Raw genomic sequence first — 13,611 nt, 5'->3', positions numbered from 1 at the left:
ATGTACTATTATTTTCGAATGATAATAGGCAAGAAATATTGTGGCTCGTGAAAAAAAAAAAAAAAAAGAATTCGAGATTTCAAAAGATTTACACGTTTCATGAATTATGTATGATGGAAAAGTATTTTTTGAATGTCCGTACGCCCAAAGTGGGATGACCTTAACAAAGAGACTTAACGCGAGATCTAAACCACACATGCTCTCACAAGGAATTGAAACCAGGTCTCCCGTTCCCAAGAGCACTTAGCTACGAGGGAATTCTAAACTGTCATTCTAATTTATGTGAAGCATCAAGAGGCAAACATGAATAGGGTGACAACCCCTATATCATGGTTCTGGGTGAAGTAGCGTGAAGAGCAAGGGGACGCTGTTATTATTATTATTATTATTATTATTATTATTATTATTATTATTATTATTATTATTATTATTATTATTATTGAAGATTTGAGAATTCAATGCTGGATCTGAAATTCCAGAAAGAATTAGGCAAAAAGCCATATCATCAGCGAGTTAGAAGGAGGGACGTAAATTATGCAGAATTTACGAAGGATTTTGTCTGTTAAGGATTGGGAACCATTTGTCTGTATGGTTATACTCGAAATCATACAGATCATGCACTTTGACAACTCTAGCAAAGCAAAAAAAATGAACTTGTACTTATTAGAACTTTTCAGCAGGAACTTAAAAATTACAATACGAGTATATATAAATTTTAGGTTGACCTAAAAGTATTTCTTTCTGTATCTAATAATAGTATACTAGAAAGTAAGAGGACCGTTAATGAGCGCTTGGCCAAAAGTGATAGAGCTGGTCACGAAATCAAGGATCATGATCTGGAAGTAGTCAGATCCGTGACTCACCAGACCCGAAAACCCGGTGTAACCCGGATAGACCCTTGACTCGGCATATCCGAGGGTATGTAATTGTAGCAAACACGATTCTCTCTCTTCTCACTAAATTGATAATTTTCTTCTATTCTTTCTTCTTTCTTTCCTTTATTTCTTTCTTGCATGAATCTGTCTGTATCGAAAACTGCGTTGAAACATAATTAAGAAACAAAGAAATTAAGAAACAATTAAGAAACAAAGAAATTAAAAACTACATGTTTTCCTTATGAAGGATCGTCAAACTTTATTCTTGGGAGCCTGTAATGCTTGTCGTGTAGAATACATTAAATATTTTTGTGTAGTTTGTGTTAAAAACCACTGCATTACTTTGCAGTATTGGAAAACGACTAAACATGAAATTATATATGAAATAGTAAAGATATAGGTAGTATCTCAATTAAGAAATGTTACGCCATCAGTCAAACACGCAAATTCGATCTGAAGTATAGGAAATCATTAATAAGTTATAAAAGTCTGCAGTAGACTTGATGTTAGCTGTTTCTGGGTCATCAGTTCTGTCCTGGTCTCTGGGTCAGACTGTCCCCAAGAAGCGAGAGCTATGCCCGGATGACCTGGACAAAAGTCGTGACACAAAGGTATCCGATGACCAGTGCCATCACTGGTGATCACAGGTTCAATCCTCGTGGAAGCACCTCTAGTTCATATCCTACTTGAAACTATATTTAAAAAAACGAAAGAAAGAAAGGAAAGAAATTAAATATTTGGTTGGATGAGAATTTATTGTCCTTTCAGCAGAATGGGTATATGAGGCGTGAACCTACAGCTTAACGTGGTATTCAAACCACATGAGCTCCCGCCAGAAATAATGAAATATTTGATTTAACGTCCCACGGATTGGCTAAAGTAGGAATTGATAAATGCAAGTAAATTGTGATGAAAGAATTGATATAACGCGAAGATGGTAGGGAACGAAAAGGGAACGAAACCCGAGAAACCCCTTTGTTCACTACAAAGTTTGCAATAGGTAACCATTTTTCGATCGGGGATTGATTGTGTTTATGCTCAGTATCCCCAAAACAATTCGCATTCACTACTTTCAGTGAGACCCACCGCGCTTCCTCAGGTTTGCACTCGCTCGAACTTGTGCTTACTGACATAATTGGGCTCGGCAGGCACGTAGCCAAGGGGGGTCCAAGGGGTCCGCCCCCCCCTTCGAGACCAGAAATGAAAAAATTAAAGAAGGATTAAACAACATAAAATGAGAAAAAGAAGGATCAACGTTAAAAATAATAAAAAAAAAAACTAAAGAAAGCCTTTGGTTACTCTTTCTTATGAGGAGATTTGTATTATTTGCAATACATGGTGGCGAGCTAAGCGAGATATCCTGTCAGGGAATTTGAAATTTCTAGAAGTTACGGAATTCTCAGAATTTCTGCTACTACTCAGGGAGATTTCAAGCTTCCGAAAGCATAGTGTCGTTGTGTAACAGCGTGGACATTTTTTATCATAATTTTTCGTCATCGCATCCTTGCAGTATCAAACATGTTATTTCAAGAAAAATTTTCTACTGCTCCTTTAATCTGTGATTTGGAACCGACAGTAGTTGGCGGAATAATAAAAACAAAATTTTTTGTGTGGAATGTTCTGTTAGCATTTGATTCAACAGAGAAAGGAACACAGATATTGTAAAATAGTTTACAAGACATTATGAAGTATGTAGTTTTTATAATAGTGAATATGTGCTTTTTATAATAGTTGGGGTCATAATAAAAGGAAAATTGTTATATTTGAATAAACTGAGGAAGAACGTATATATTGTAAAATCTTCAATACGTTTTTTTATTATTATTATCTTACTCGAGATTTCTTCATAGCCTTTTATTAAAATACTTGTCAACATATCCTCATTTTATTGTCCTAACGAACCAATATATGTTGATAGTAAAGTAGTTTAGATTGATCAAGCTCCTGGGCCTTCAGAATTTTTTCACCCCCTCCCCCTTCCCCGCCGTTACGAAATCCTGGCTAAACGAACCAATATATGTTTCAGTAAAATAGTATAGAATGATCGAGCCCCTGGTGTGATGACCACATTATTTCATGTCACGGACCCCCCTCCCTTCACGAAATCCTGGCTACATGCCTGGGGCTCGGGTTCGCTGTCCTCAATGGGGCCCGCACTAGCTAATCTTGTAACTCACTACTTTCAATTAGGCTCTTGCTGGCTCGGACTCAGACCCTGGCTTCCTATCTACGTTAGCCATTTATATGAGGTTGTTCTCAGCTATTGAGCTTGAAACCGACAGATCCCAAGAATTTGGACATTCTACCACAAAGCCACACTATCTTAGGTCAAATTAGGAAGTTTTTACATTCTGAGCTACTGCAGATGAAGTGTTCCTTTGGCATTATTTTAGAGCTAGACCTTCTTTTAGAGACTCAAGTAATATTGTATAGTAAATGAAAGAGGGAGGGACGTACGCGAAAGAGAGACTGGAAAACAAAAGAAGAAATCTCACATACTTTAGAGTTGCTTGTGTAACATAAACAATGTCAGGAATTAAATGAAACATTGTTGACTTTTGTACTGTGTTGATAATAGAAACCATGTGCTGTCGTGTCCATCACGATAAAGTGTGCTTGAAGAAATCAGTACCTGAATAGACATCCGATATGAAGGACCTGGTGGTATTTACCGGAGATAAAGGCAAGGTAAGAGTAATAAGATACTATTTGAAAATTGAAAGAACTAATTTAAATTACGTATCCATGCTATTTAGGTCGAAATCATCATGGAATGTACTTCGCGGCGAAGAATGTTACCGTTCTTCTAGTGTTTTGACTTTAATTCTGAGCATTTTAAAACGTTGCTGACACAGGACATTTCGATATTGCTTGCTAAGTTATTACTAACCTTGTAAACATTATGATGCAATAATATAAAGGATTGAACTTTCCTATATTTCTCAGTCCACGAAAGTTCGACAAAATTCACTAAAGACTCCCAATTTTGAGGGAACCAAATTTACGTGTAATTAAAGCGAATATACCGCGATTTCTCAACAGCGAAAAGTCTCTATTTGTCGCTCTAAGACTAAATTTATGTATAATTTGAACTATGTTTTCTAATTTGATGGGCTACAACCTCATGGAAAGTCTCCATATGAAGAAAGAATGATATGATTTGATTTTAAGTTCAGCGTCCCTTACAGCAGAGAGGCTATATGAGAGATGGACCTACAGCTTAATGTGGGTTCCTAACCACATGAGCTCTTGCCGGGAATCGAAAAAAAAAACAATAGAATGATTACGGAGTCTATTCTTATGAATATCAAAAGTAGAATTGTTGCTATTCTATGTTTATCTTAATTATATTGCCTAATTTTGTATATAGAACCATTTAACAAAAATGTTTTGACTTAATACACATTGCATTTATTTAATGTATATCAGGCTGATGTTTTAACATGTTTGTTCCATATATTTTCCTCTAATAATTATTGTTCTAAATTGCAATTTGAGAAATGTTTGCGAAAGAACATCTGATTTTGGCACTATAGTAAGAACCCGAAGTGTGATAAATTTCTAATTGCAGTGCTAATTTGATGATACTGATTCTAATAGGACTATTTTTATACTTATCCGTCCCTGGGGTCAGGAGAAAAATGATCTCAAAGTTGAGGTATTTGAAGTTATCGCTTATGCTAATGGTAAAAGTGGCCACAAGCTGGGATACATTTTTAATTCCATATTTATACTTTTTGAGGATGGCAAATCCAGTGGAACTATTTTAAAACTTATTCGTTGTTGTGGTCACGAGAAGAATGACCTCAAATTTGGAGTCTTTGAAACCGCTTATGACAATAGTGTGTCCACGCTTCGACACATCTTTTAATTGGAGTTTTCATACTATTTGATTAAGTAAAAGTGGCTGTATATGATTAACTAATAATACAATGTGTATATCAAGTGAATATATGATTTTTGGTACGACATATTCAATGAATTTCTTCCTTGTGATAAAGAAAGAAAAAAATGTATATCTCAACTTTGAGGTCATAATTTTAGTGACGTGATGAACGGATAAGTTCTAAAATAGTTTCTTTGAATTCAGCAGCCTCAAATTAGTGTAAAAAGTACAATTAAAAATGTATTCAACCGTGGGCACTTTCACCATTGGCATAAGCGGGACTTGAAAGATACCAACTTTAAGGTTATTTTTCTCGTGACACTATGGATGAATAAGTTTAAAAATAGTTCTATTGGATTCAACGTGAAACCTGCACTAGACATTATTTTTGGTATATATTGGAATATCTTGGGTACTTTAGGTTTGAGAAAACTCTGGTTTTGCTACTGTATTACATGTATTTAAGAATTGGCAATACGTTTGCCAATTCATTTTTCTAAACAGCTACATAAACAAATTCAATTTAAATCCATCGCAAACAGACCTCGAACAACGCGATTTTCCATAGCACAAAACAAATTCAAAGATTTCCTGTATATCAATGTTAGCTATTGAAGCTCCTAGGATTTGATATTCACGGGCTACTTTTTCGTGCACCACTCTGTATTCATTGTATATTGCATTCAATTACTATGCGAGTTGTGAGTAATCTAGTGTCTGATGAAGCCAAATGTTTAGTTGACAAAAGTGTCACAAGATATTATAATTTTGTAATAAAACTAGCCTTTGGCTAGTTGGGAGCTCCGCCCCCAGACCTAATTGTTTGCTCGGCATACGGCCTCGCATCTCTTATGTATCAGTCTTTGTATCAAAAGTGAATTTCGTGCATTTGCTCTTGACATTTCCTGAGTTAGGTCCAGTTAGGGGCTTCTTCCCTGACCTCTGCGTTTACACTGCCTACGGTCTAGCACCTCTTAAACCCACAATTGGTCCGAATTTCAAGATTCTTTTCGTATTTCAACTATCTGAAAGATAAGATTTTGTATCTCAAGAAAACGCTCATTCAAATAAAATGAGAATTTTTTCATTCCCCCTTTAGAGTCCTTAAAAACTAAAAATATGCACTTTTGGGAATTTTCCTGTGAGTTAGTACCTGAAGACCATAATTATGCCAAATTTCATCGTTCTGATCTTGCTGGAAGTGCCTAAACATTTTAGGGTGCAGAAGATGTCCCATATGAATAACATGGGAAAGATCTTTCAGTTCCCGATAAAACCACTCTAAGTTGGAATTTTTTTACTTTCGGTAACGCTAACGAAAACGTACAATCATACCGAATTTCAAGTTTTTATTCCAATTCCAAGTGCCTAAGGTATGAGATTATAAGTAAAAAAAAAAAAAAAGCCCGTTTAAATAACATGGGGAATTTCTTCATCGCCTCTTTAGACCCCCTAAAAAACAAAAATATTCAATTTTGGCAATTTTCCTGTTGGTTAGTCCCGAAAAGCTACAATCATGTTAAATTTATTCATTGTAGCCCTACAGGAAATGCCCAATAATTTTGGAGTGTAAAAGATGTCTTCCCCATAAAAACACTCTAAAGTTGGAAATTCTTAGTTTTAGCGACTCTGTTAAATGACCCTGTAGCAAACGTACAAGAATACCAAATTTCAAGTTTTTGTTCCAATTCTAAGTATCTAAAATATGAGATTATAGGTAAAAAAAAAAAATTAAATAACATGGAGAATTTCTTCGTCCCCCATTTAGAACCCCTAAAAATTAAAAGTATTCACTTTTGGCAATTTTTTTGCGAGTTAGCCTCAGAAAGCTTCAATCATGCGAGATTTTAACTTTCAACGTCAACTGGAATTAGGCCTACCCCTTTATTTTATGTCAGTTCATGTAGTTTTTATATATAGTTAGGATTTGTTTGCTTTGCTCAACGATTAGTTTATTAGTTAATTAGAGTAATCTAAATTTGTGTAACCTCTCTCTAACGGACACATTTACGGACAAATAGTCATATCTTATCGATGTCCGTCGTTATCCAGAGGTTTCACTGTAATTGCGTTGAAACGAGATGAAAAATTATTTACAACATATGCTTATAAAATGATAGTTAATACAAATAACCTCCCCGATAAACACCACCTTTACGAAGACACTTATGTGTCGGGTGGGGAGGATTGCGTGCTACAGTGAAATTTAGAGCTGTGTCGGTGGTAGTTCACTACCAGAAGGGCCACCCCTACCGAATTGGTCTAAATGGAGTAGCCAGACGAAGAGTGTTCTGGGAGAAGGCAGCAGTTATCCAGTAGCCAAGTTGGCGGAAATCATAGTGATTGGTACGGCAACTTGGACGTTAGTCCCAGGCGTGGTCAGAGTGACTTTAACGGCTGGGATACTGCGGGGTGGAAGGCAACGGGAAACCACCACTCTATTTTCCCTAGTTTGCTGGCAGCAAAAAGAGAACATATGAACAATGGTCTTTCGCAGGTCAAAATGTAGTTCCGGAGGTAAAATATCCTCCCATTCGGATCTCCGGGATTGGGATGGCTTGGGAAGGACTATTGGACGAGAAAGTAATAATGGGGGGAAGACAAACAGAGAAAAAAAGACAAGGAAGAGCAAAAGGTTTAGGATAGGGATATGGAACGTACGTACTATGTTACAGGGAGGAAAATTAGAAAATCTTAAAGAAGAAATGAAACAAAATAATTTAGATTTGGTAGGAGTTTGTGAAGTTAGATGGGAAGGTAATGGGGTATTGAACAGCGAAGGATATAGAATGTTTTACTCAGGTAATGAAAAGGGCGGTCATAATGGCGTAGGAATAATTCTTGGAAAGCGCTTAAAGGAGAAGGTAGTGAAAGTAGAATTTATTGATGATACAGTTATGATGTTAAGACTTAAAGGGAAAACGAAGGATCTAGTGGTGATACAGACATATGCACCGACGACTTCGCATGCAAATGAAGAAGTAGAGGAAAATTATGAGAAAATAGAAGAAATTATAGATAGGGAGAAGAAGGGTGCATGCATAATTCTAATGGGAGATTTCAATGCAGTTGTGGGAGAAAAACAGGAAGGTAGTATCGTAGGCAAATATGGTTTAGGCGAAAGAAATGAAAGGGGAGAGGGACTGGTGAATTTCTGTAGACAGAATTCACTAGTAATTGGGAACACTTGGTTCAATCAGCACAAGAGAAGAAGATATACATGGAAATCACCAATAGACGGCGGAAGATATCAGATAGACTATGTTATGATTCAGGACAGGTATCGGAATAGCTTAAAGAACGCGAAGACCCTTCCCGGGGCTGATATTTTCTCTGATCATAATCTTGTGCTGGCCGAAGTAGATATTCAACTGAAAAATGTAGGCAGAAGAAAAGTAGGTAACAAAGTGTTGAACACTGAAAAGTTGAAAAACAAGGAAATAAGAAATCTTTTCGCTGAAAAATTCGAAGAAAAATGTTCAAACGAGGAAAGGATAGGCGCAGGTAGTAACGCGCGGTGGGAACATATTAAACGTTGCTTACAGCAGGCTGCAGAAGAAACAGTAGGTTACCGCGAGCACAAAACTGCTAAGAAACCATGGGTTACGGAGCAGATGTTGCAGAAAATGAGGGAGAGGAAGATGTGGAAACAGGTTGATACAGAAGAGAGCAGAAAGATGTACAGAAAGTTAAATAATGAATTACGAAGAGAAACAGACAAAGCGAGGGAAGAGTTTTACAAAAGAAAATGCGAGGACATAGAAGAATTAGAAAGAGTTGGGAAATATGAGGAAATGTACAAGGAGGTGAAATCTATGGAATTTCGGAGGAAACAAGGGGTTATTATGATGGGAGTAGAAAATAAGAATGGGAAGGTAGTCAGCGAGACAAATGAGGTCATAGGAAGGTGGAAAGAATACGTTGAAGACTTATATGAGAGTAGGGATAGACCGTGTAGCCTAAATGTTGAAGTGGAAAATGAAGTAGGCGAGGATGATAAAGGATTTAGTATTCTTCGGGATGAGTTTGAGAAGGCTATATCCGAGATTAGGAATGGAAAGGCAACAGGAATAGATAACATACCAATTGAATTCATTAAAAATATAGGAGACAAGGGAAAGAAAGAATTGTGGCGACTATGCAATGAAATATATGAAACAGGAGAATGGCCAAGAGACTTTCTGAAAACGATCATGATACCGATGGCTAAGAAATCGAACCCAAAGAGATGTGAGGATTATAGAACTATTAGTCTCATATCTCATGCAGCTAAAATTCTGCTTCGAATACTGAACAGAAGGTTATATGGAAGAACAAATAAAGATGTTGAGGAAGAGCAGTTCGGGTTCAGAAGAGGCAAGGGCACTAGAGATGCTATTGGATTATTAAGGGTGATCGGTGAAAGATTTATAGAAAAAGGGAAAGAGGTGTATGTTGTATTTATTGATCTAGAAAAGGCTTTTGACCGCGTGAATTGGGAATTGTTGTTGGGAGTTCTAACAAAGATAGGGTTGGAATGGAAAGATAGAAGACTCATAAGAAACTTATACACGAACCAACAAGTAAGTGTTAGGATAGGGGAAGAACTGACGGAAGAGAGTGCAATTGGAAGGGGAGTTCGACAAGGATGCTGCCTCTCGCCAACACTATTTAATGTCTATCTAGAAGAAATAGTGAAAAAGAGCCTACATGATGATGATGGCATTTCGGTAGGAGGTAGAATGATTAGATGTATAAGATTTGCAGACGATATGGCGCTTGTTGCAGAATCTGAAAAAAAAAATCAATAAAATGTTAGAAAAAATGAGAAAGGGCTTTGAAGAATATGGGATGAAAATAAATGTTAGAAAGACAAAAGCCATGGTGATTGGAACGAAGGGGTCTGTGTCAAATATAAAAGTAGGAGGGGAGAAAATAGAACAAGTGAATAGTTTTCGATACCTGGGTAGTGTTCTTAGTAATGACATGAAATGCGAACGTGAAATAAAAGCAATGATAGGAATGGCGAAAGAAGCCTTTAAAAGAAAGAAAAGTCTGTTTTGTGGGACCTTGAACAAAGAGTTGAGAAAAAGACTCATAAAATGCTTCGTGTGGAGTGTTGTACTGTATGGGGCGGAAACGTGGACATTACGTAAAGGTGATGAAAATCGACTGGAAGCCTTCGAAATGTGGGTGTGGAGAAGAATGGAAAGAATTAGTTGGGTCGAGCGGAAAACGAATGCGAGAGTGTTAGAAATGGTGGGTGAGAAAAGAACACTTTTAGATATTATTAGGAAGAGGAAGAGAAACTGGTTGGGACATTGCCTAAGAAGAGATTGTATTATGAGGGACGTCCTAGAGGGTATGGTGGCGGGAAAGAGAGGGAGGGGCCGAAAGAGACTACAATTAATGTATGATATTAAAACAGAAAGATCATACGCGAAGACGAAAAGGTTAGCGGAGGACCGTGGAGCATGGAAGCTTCTCAGCTGCGGCAAGTGACCTGCCAATAAAGGCAAAATACCTATGATGATGATGAATACAAATAAAGGACAATACATAGAACATACTAAGTGATTTTTATCAATTTAAAATAACAAAAAGAAAACTATAGCTTATCAGTTACTTCCCTGTTTATTTAATATAACATTTCTTGTTGCTATATGTCTTCTAAATTAGCATTTTCTTTTATCGCCTCATTGCTTATAAAAAGTTGAATACCACTCATTCTAGCTTTGGAACTTCTTGTATAAATTAACAGACAAATTCTGATCGAAGCATATATTAACTAATAAATAATAGCGTTACAGTTTCGGCAAATTAACTTTGCCTTCATCAGACACATTACCTGTCTGATGAAGGCAAAGTTAAGATAATGTGTCTGATGAAGGCAAAGTTAATTTGCCGAAACTGTAACGCTATTATTTATTAGTTAATATACGCTTTGGTCAGAATTTGTTTGTTAATTTAAAAAAGTTGAAGTTTTGTTTCGATCTCTCTTCCGTTTTCTTTTATTTGTTTGCTTATGTTCTTTTGAATCACTTACTTCTTTTACTCTTTTCGATGCGTAAATATGTCATAGTATATTTAGGTGACGTCGTGCAGCACGCCTTATTTACAAATCCAGAAATGGAGAAGAGTGTGAACCGGGATGAAGCTGCGTTTTGCATAAAGCATGTCAGACGGGATGTTTTTGGATCAAAAGATCCAATATAAACTAATTATTTGCTGAGCAAAACTATATATTTTCATTAAAATTCAACACGTGTTACAGTTTCGCCAACTAACTCTTTGGCTTCATCAGACACTATGTGATCAGCAAATAATTAGTTTATATTTAATTATAAGAAAGCAAACCTTCTACTTATGGAAATATCACAAACGATCCAATATTTTTCAGTCAAAATTTTCTTGTAGGCCTTATATCTGGAGAACTACATAATAGTGTAGCCAAACCCAAAATATCATTTAACTCAGTATGATATGCTTATTCCGTTTATAAAAAAAAAAAAAAAAAAAAAAAAAAAAAAAAAAAAAAAACCGAAAACTCGATTCAGGGGCCATTCAAAAATTGTGTGACCTCTGATCCAATTTTGCATCAAAAAATCTAATATATTTCAATCGACAATTTTATTGAGGCCTTATATCTGGAGAACTACATACAGTGTAGCCAAACCCAAACTATCACTTAACCCAGTATGATGTGCTTATTCCGTAAAAAATACGAAAACTCCACTTAGAGGCCATTCAAAAATTTTGTGGTCCCTGATCCACAAACTAATTATTGGCCAAGATCACAATCTTTTGATGCATTTTTTTGGATCATTCCTAAAATTCTTGTTTTTTTTTTTCTGTGCTCACAAGTAAGGGACCATATGGTTGTCGCGCAAATCAGATGCAGACATACGCCATCTGATTGAGCATGAAAAGATATGGAGAACACAGAAATTTAAGGTGCTAAGGGCCATAGGGAGCGGAGCGAGGAAAGAGGAAACATTGAATTTCGGCAAATTTGGAGAAAGTCAGGAATGACGGGAAAAGTTATTTCGCGCAAACAGGGAAATAAAGTCAACCAAAAGAAAGAAACTAAACATAACAAGGGCATCAGGGACCAAGAAAGATCATAATCAGGGTTGCCATCCGGACCGCAGTGTTGCCAGCGCTGCATAACATTGATATGAAAGATATAGCACAGTATAGCAATTCATGCACAAGGAAAAATGTTAGTAACACAAAAGACAATTGAAAAAACACGTACACGTGCGTAAAAAGGTTTAACGTAGTCATGAGTGAATATTACACCCGCGTGAATACAAATGGAGGAAAATAGAGAACAGTACGCATTATTTGTAGTTTAATTGCAATTGACGTGAAGATCACGAATGAATGCGTGGTCAACACACAAACATTTCTCGCAGTGAGCACAGCGGATGAAAGCAAGCTGGTCACACGCGTCTCTGCAGTGTTCCTCTGTGAGTCCTTTTTCAAAGCAATATGCAGAAGGTGTTTCAAACTGTCCAGGATGTTCATTGGAGTAGCCACATTTGAAAAACGCAAAGCGTATCATCTTTTGGAATCGCCTAGAGGAAAACTGGTAATGAACAAATGGCTGAAGGCGGAGAAGGTTCTCACGTTGCCACACATTAATACTGGAGAACACTAACGTATCTGTGATGAACTTCACCATGTTTTTGAATGGACGAAAGAAGAACACATCAGCAGGTTGTATAAGGCCTGTACATTCGGAGGAATCAGCTTTTTGTAGAACTGAACACCGTCAGGAACTGTCATATTGTAAAGAGTGTCATCCTTCTTTGGAGTCCAGGAATCAACCAAAAGCAAAACACGATCCTTACCCTGAAGATCGGGCCACAAAACTTTTTCCAGGAAGATTTGCAAATCCCGTTTGGACATATTCGCTGATCTGCTTGCATATGCTTTCACATTGGGGAATTCAGCGACCATGCGCACTGGAAAGTTAACACTGGGTTCTTCCGAAACAAGAACATACATGTGTGGAAGCAATGTACCGTCCATCCCAATCACCGGCATAATCATATAGGAATGCGTCGTTGCGGTAACTGAACCTACGGCACCAAAGATTGGGTTGCTTCCTTTAGTGGCAAGGGTTCTGCCTGAATGCAACTCTTTAGCAAATCTCGACTGATCTGTATTAAGGACCTTTCATGTCTGTATTTGGCCCCCCTCATGCACATTATTCACTCACGACTATCGTTAAACCTTTTTAGGCACGTGTACAGAGTTTTTTCAATTGTCTTTTGTGTTACTAATATTTTTTCCTTGTGCATGAATTGCTATACTGTGCTATACCTTCCATATCAATCTTATGCAGCGCTGGCAACACTGCGGTCCGGTTGACAACCCTGATTATGATCTTTCTTTGTCTTTGATGCCCTTGTTATGTTTAGTTTCGTTCTTTTGGTTGACTTTCTTTCCCTGTTTGCACGAAATTAACTTTCCTGACTTTCTCCAAATTTGCCGACATTCAATGTTTCCTCTTTCCTCACTCCGCTCCCTATGGCCCTTAGCACCTTAAATTTCTGTATTCTCCATATCTTTTCATGCTCAATCAGATGGCGTATGTCTGCATCTGATTTGCGCGACAACCATATGGTCCCTTACTTGTCAGTCATTTAGATAGGGCACAATTGTAATGTAGGGTTCTACTAAGGAGGGATTTTTGGAAATTCAACGGGTTAGGGGGAAAAAGAGGGGTGGTAATCATTATCAAAAAATGTATATATTTCAGAGTCTCTGAAGGTTAGAGACATGAGATTTGGTATATGGATTTCTCATTTAAAATAATTAGACATGTTTTTCAGTATTTTTAGACATTTGACCTAAAAGGGG

At 37.0% G+C, this 13,611-nt stretch overlaps 1 protein-coding gene across 3 annotated transcripts in view; it reads left to right on the top strand.

Moving 5' to 3' along the window:
• The window catches only part of LOC145664262 (uncharacterized), a 300,981-nt gene that overhangs the window by 233,630 nt on the left and 53,740 nt on the right, over window positions 1-13,611 (top strand). Inside the window, exon 1 of one of the 3 annotated variants that reach the window (XM_081730770.1) lies at window positions 3,383-3,563. The exons of the other annotated variants lie outside the window; for them this stretch is intronic. Within the exon in view, the coding sequence (XP_081586896.1) occupies window positions 3,525-3,563 (39 nt within the window). The 5' untranslated portion in view covers window positions 3,383-3,524. Of the gene's footprint in view, window positions 1-3,382; window positions 3,564-13,611 lie in introns of those variants that run through there. 3 annotated transcript variants of the gene reach the window in all.

The sequence above is a fragment of the Thermobia domestica genome, chromosome 11 (genome assembly GCF_964235325.1).
Source record: "Thermobia domestica chromosome 11, izTheDome1.hap1.1, whole genome shotgun sequence".
Taxonomy (NCBI): Eukaryota; Metazoa; Arthropoda; class Insecta; order Zygentoma; family Lepismatidae; genus Thermobia; species Thermobia domestica.
This window is presented reverse-complemented; position numbering and strand designations above follow the sequence as displayed.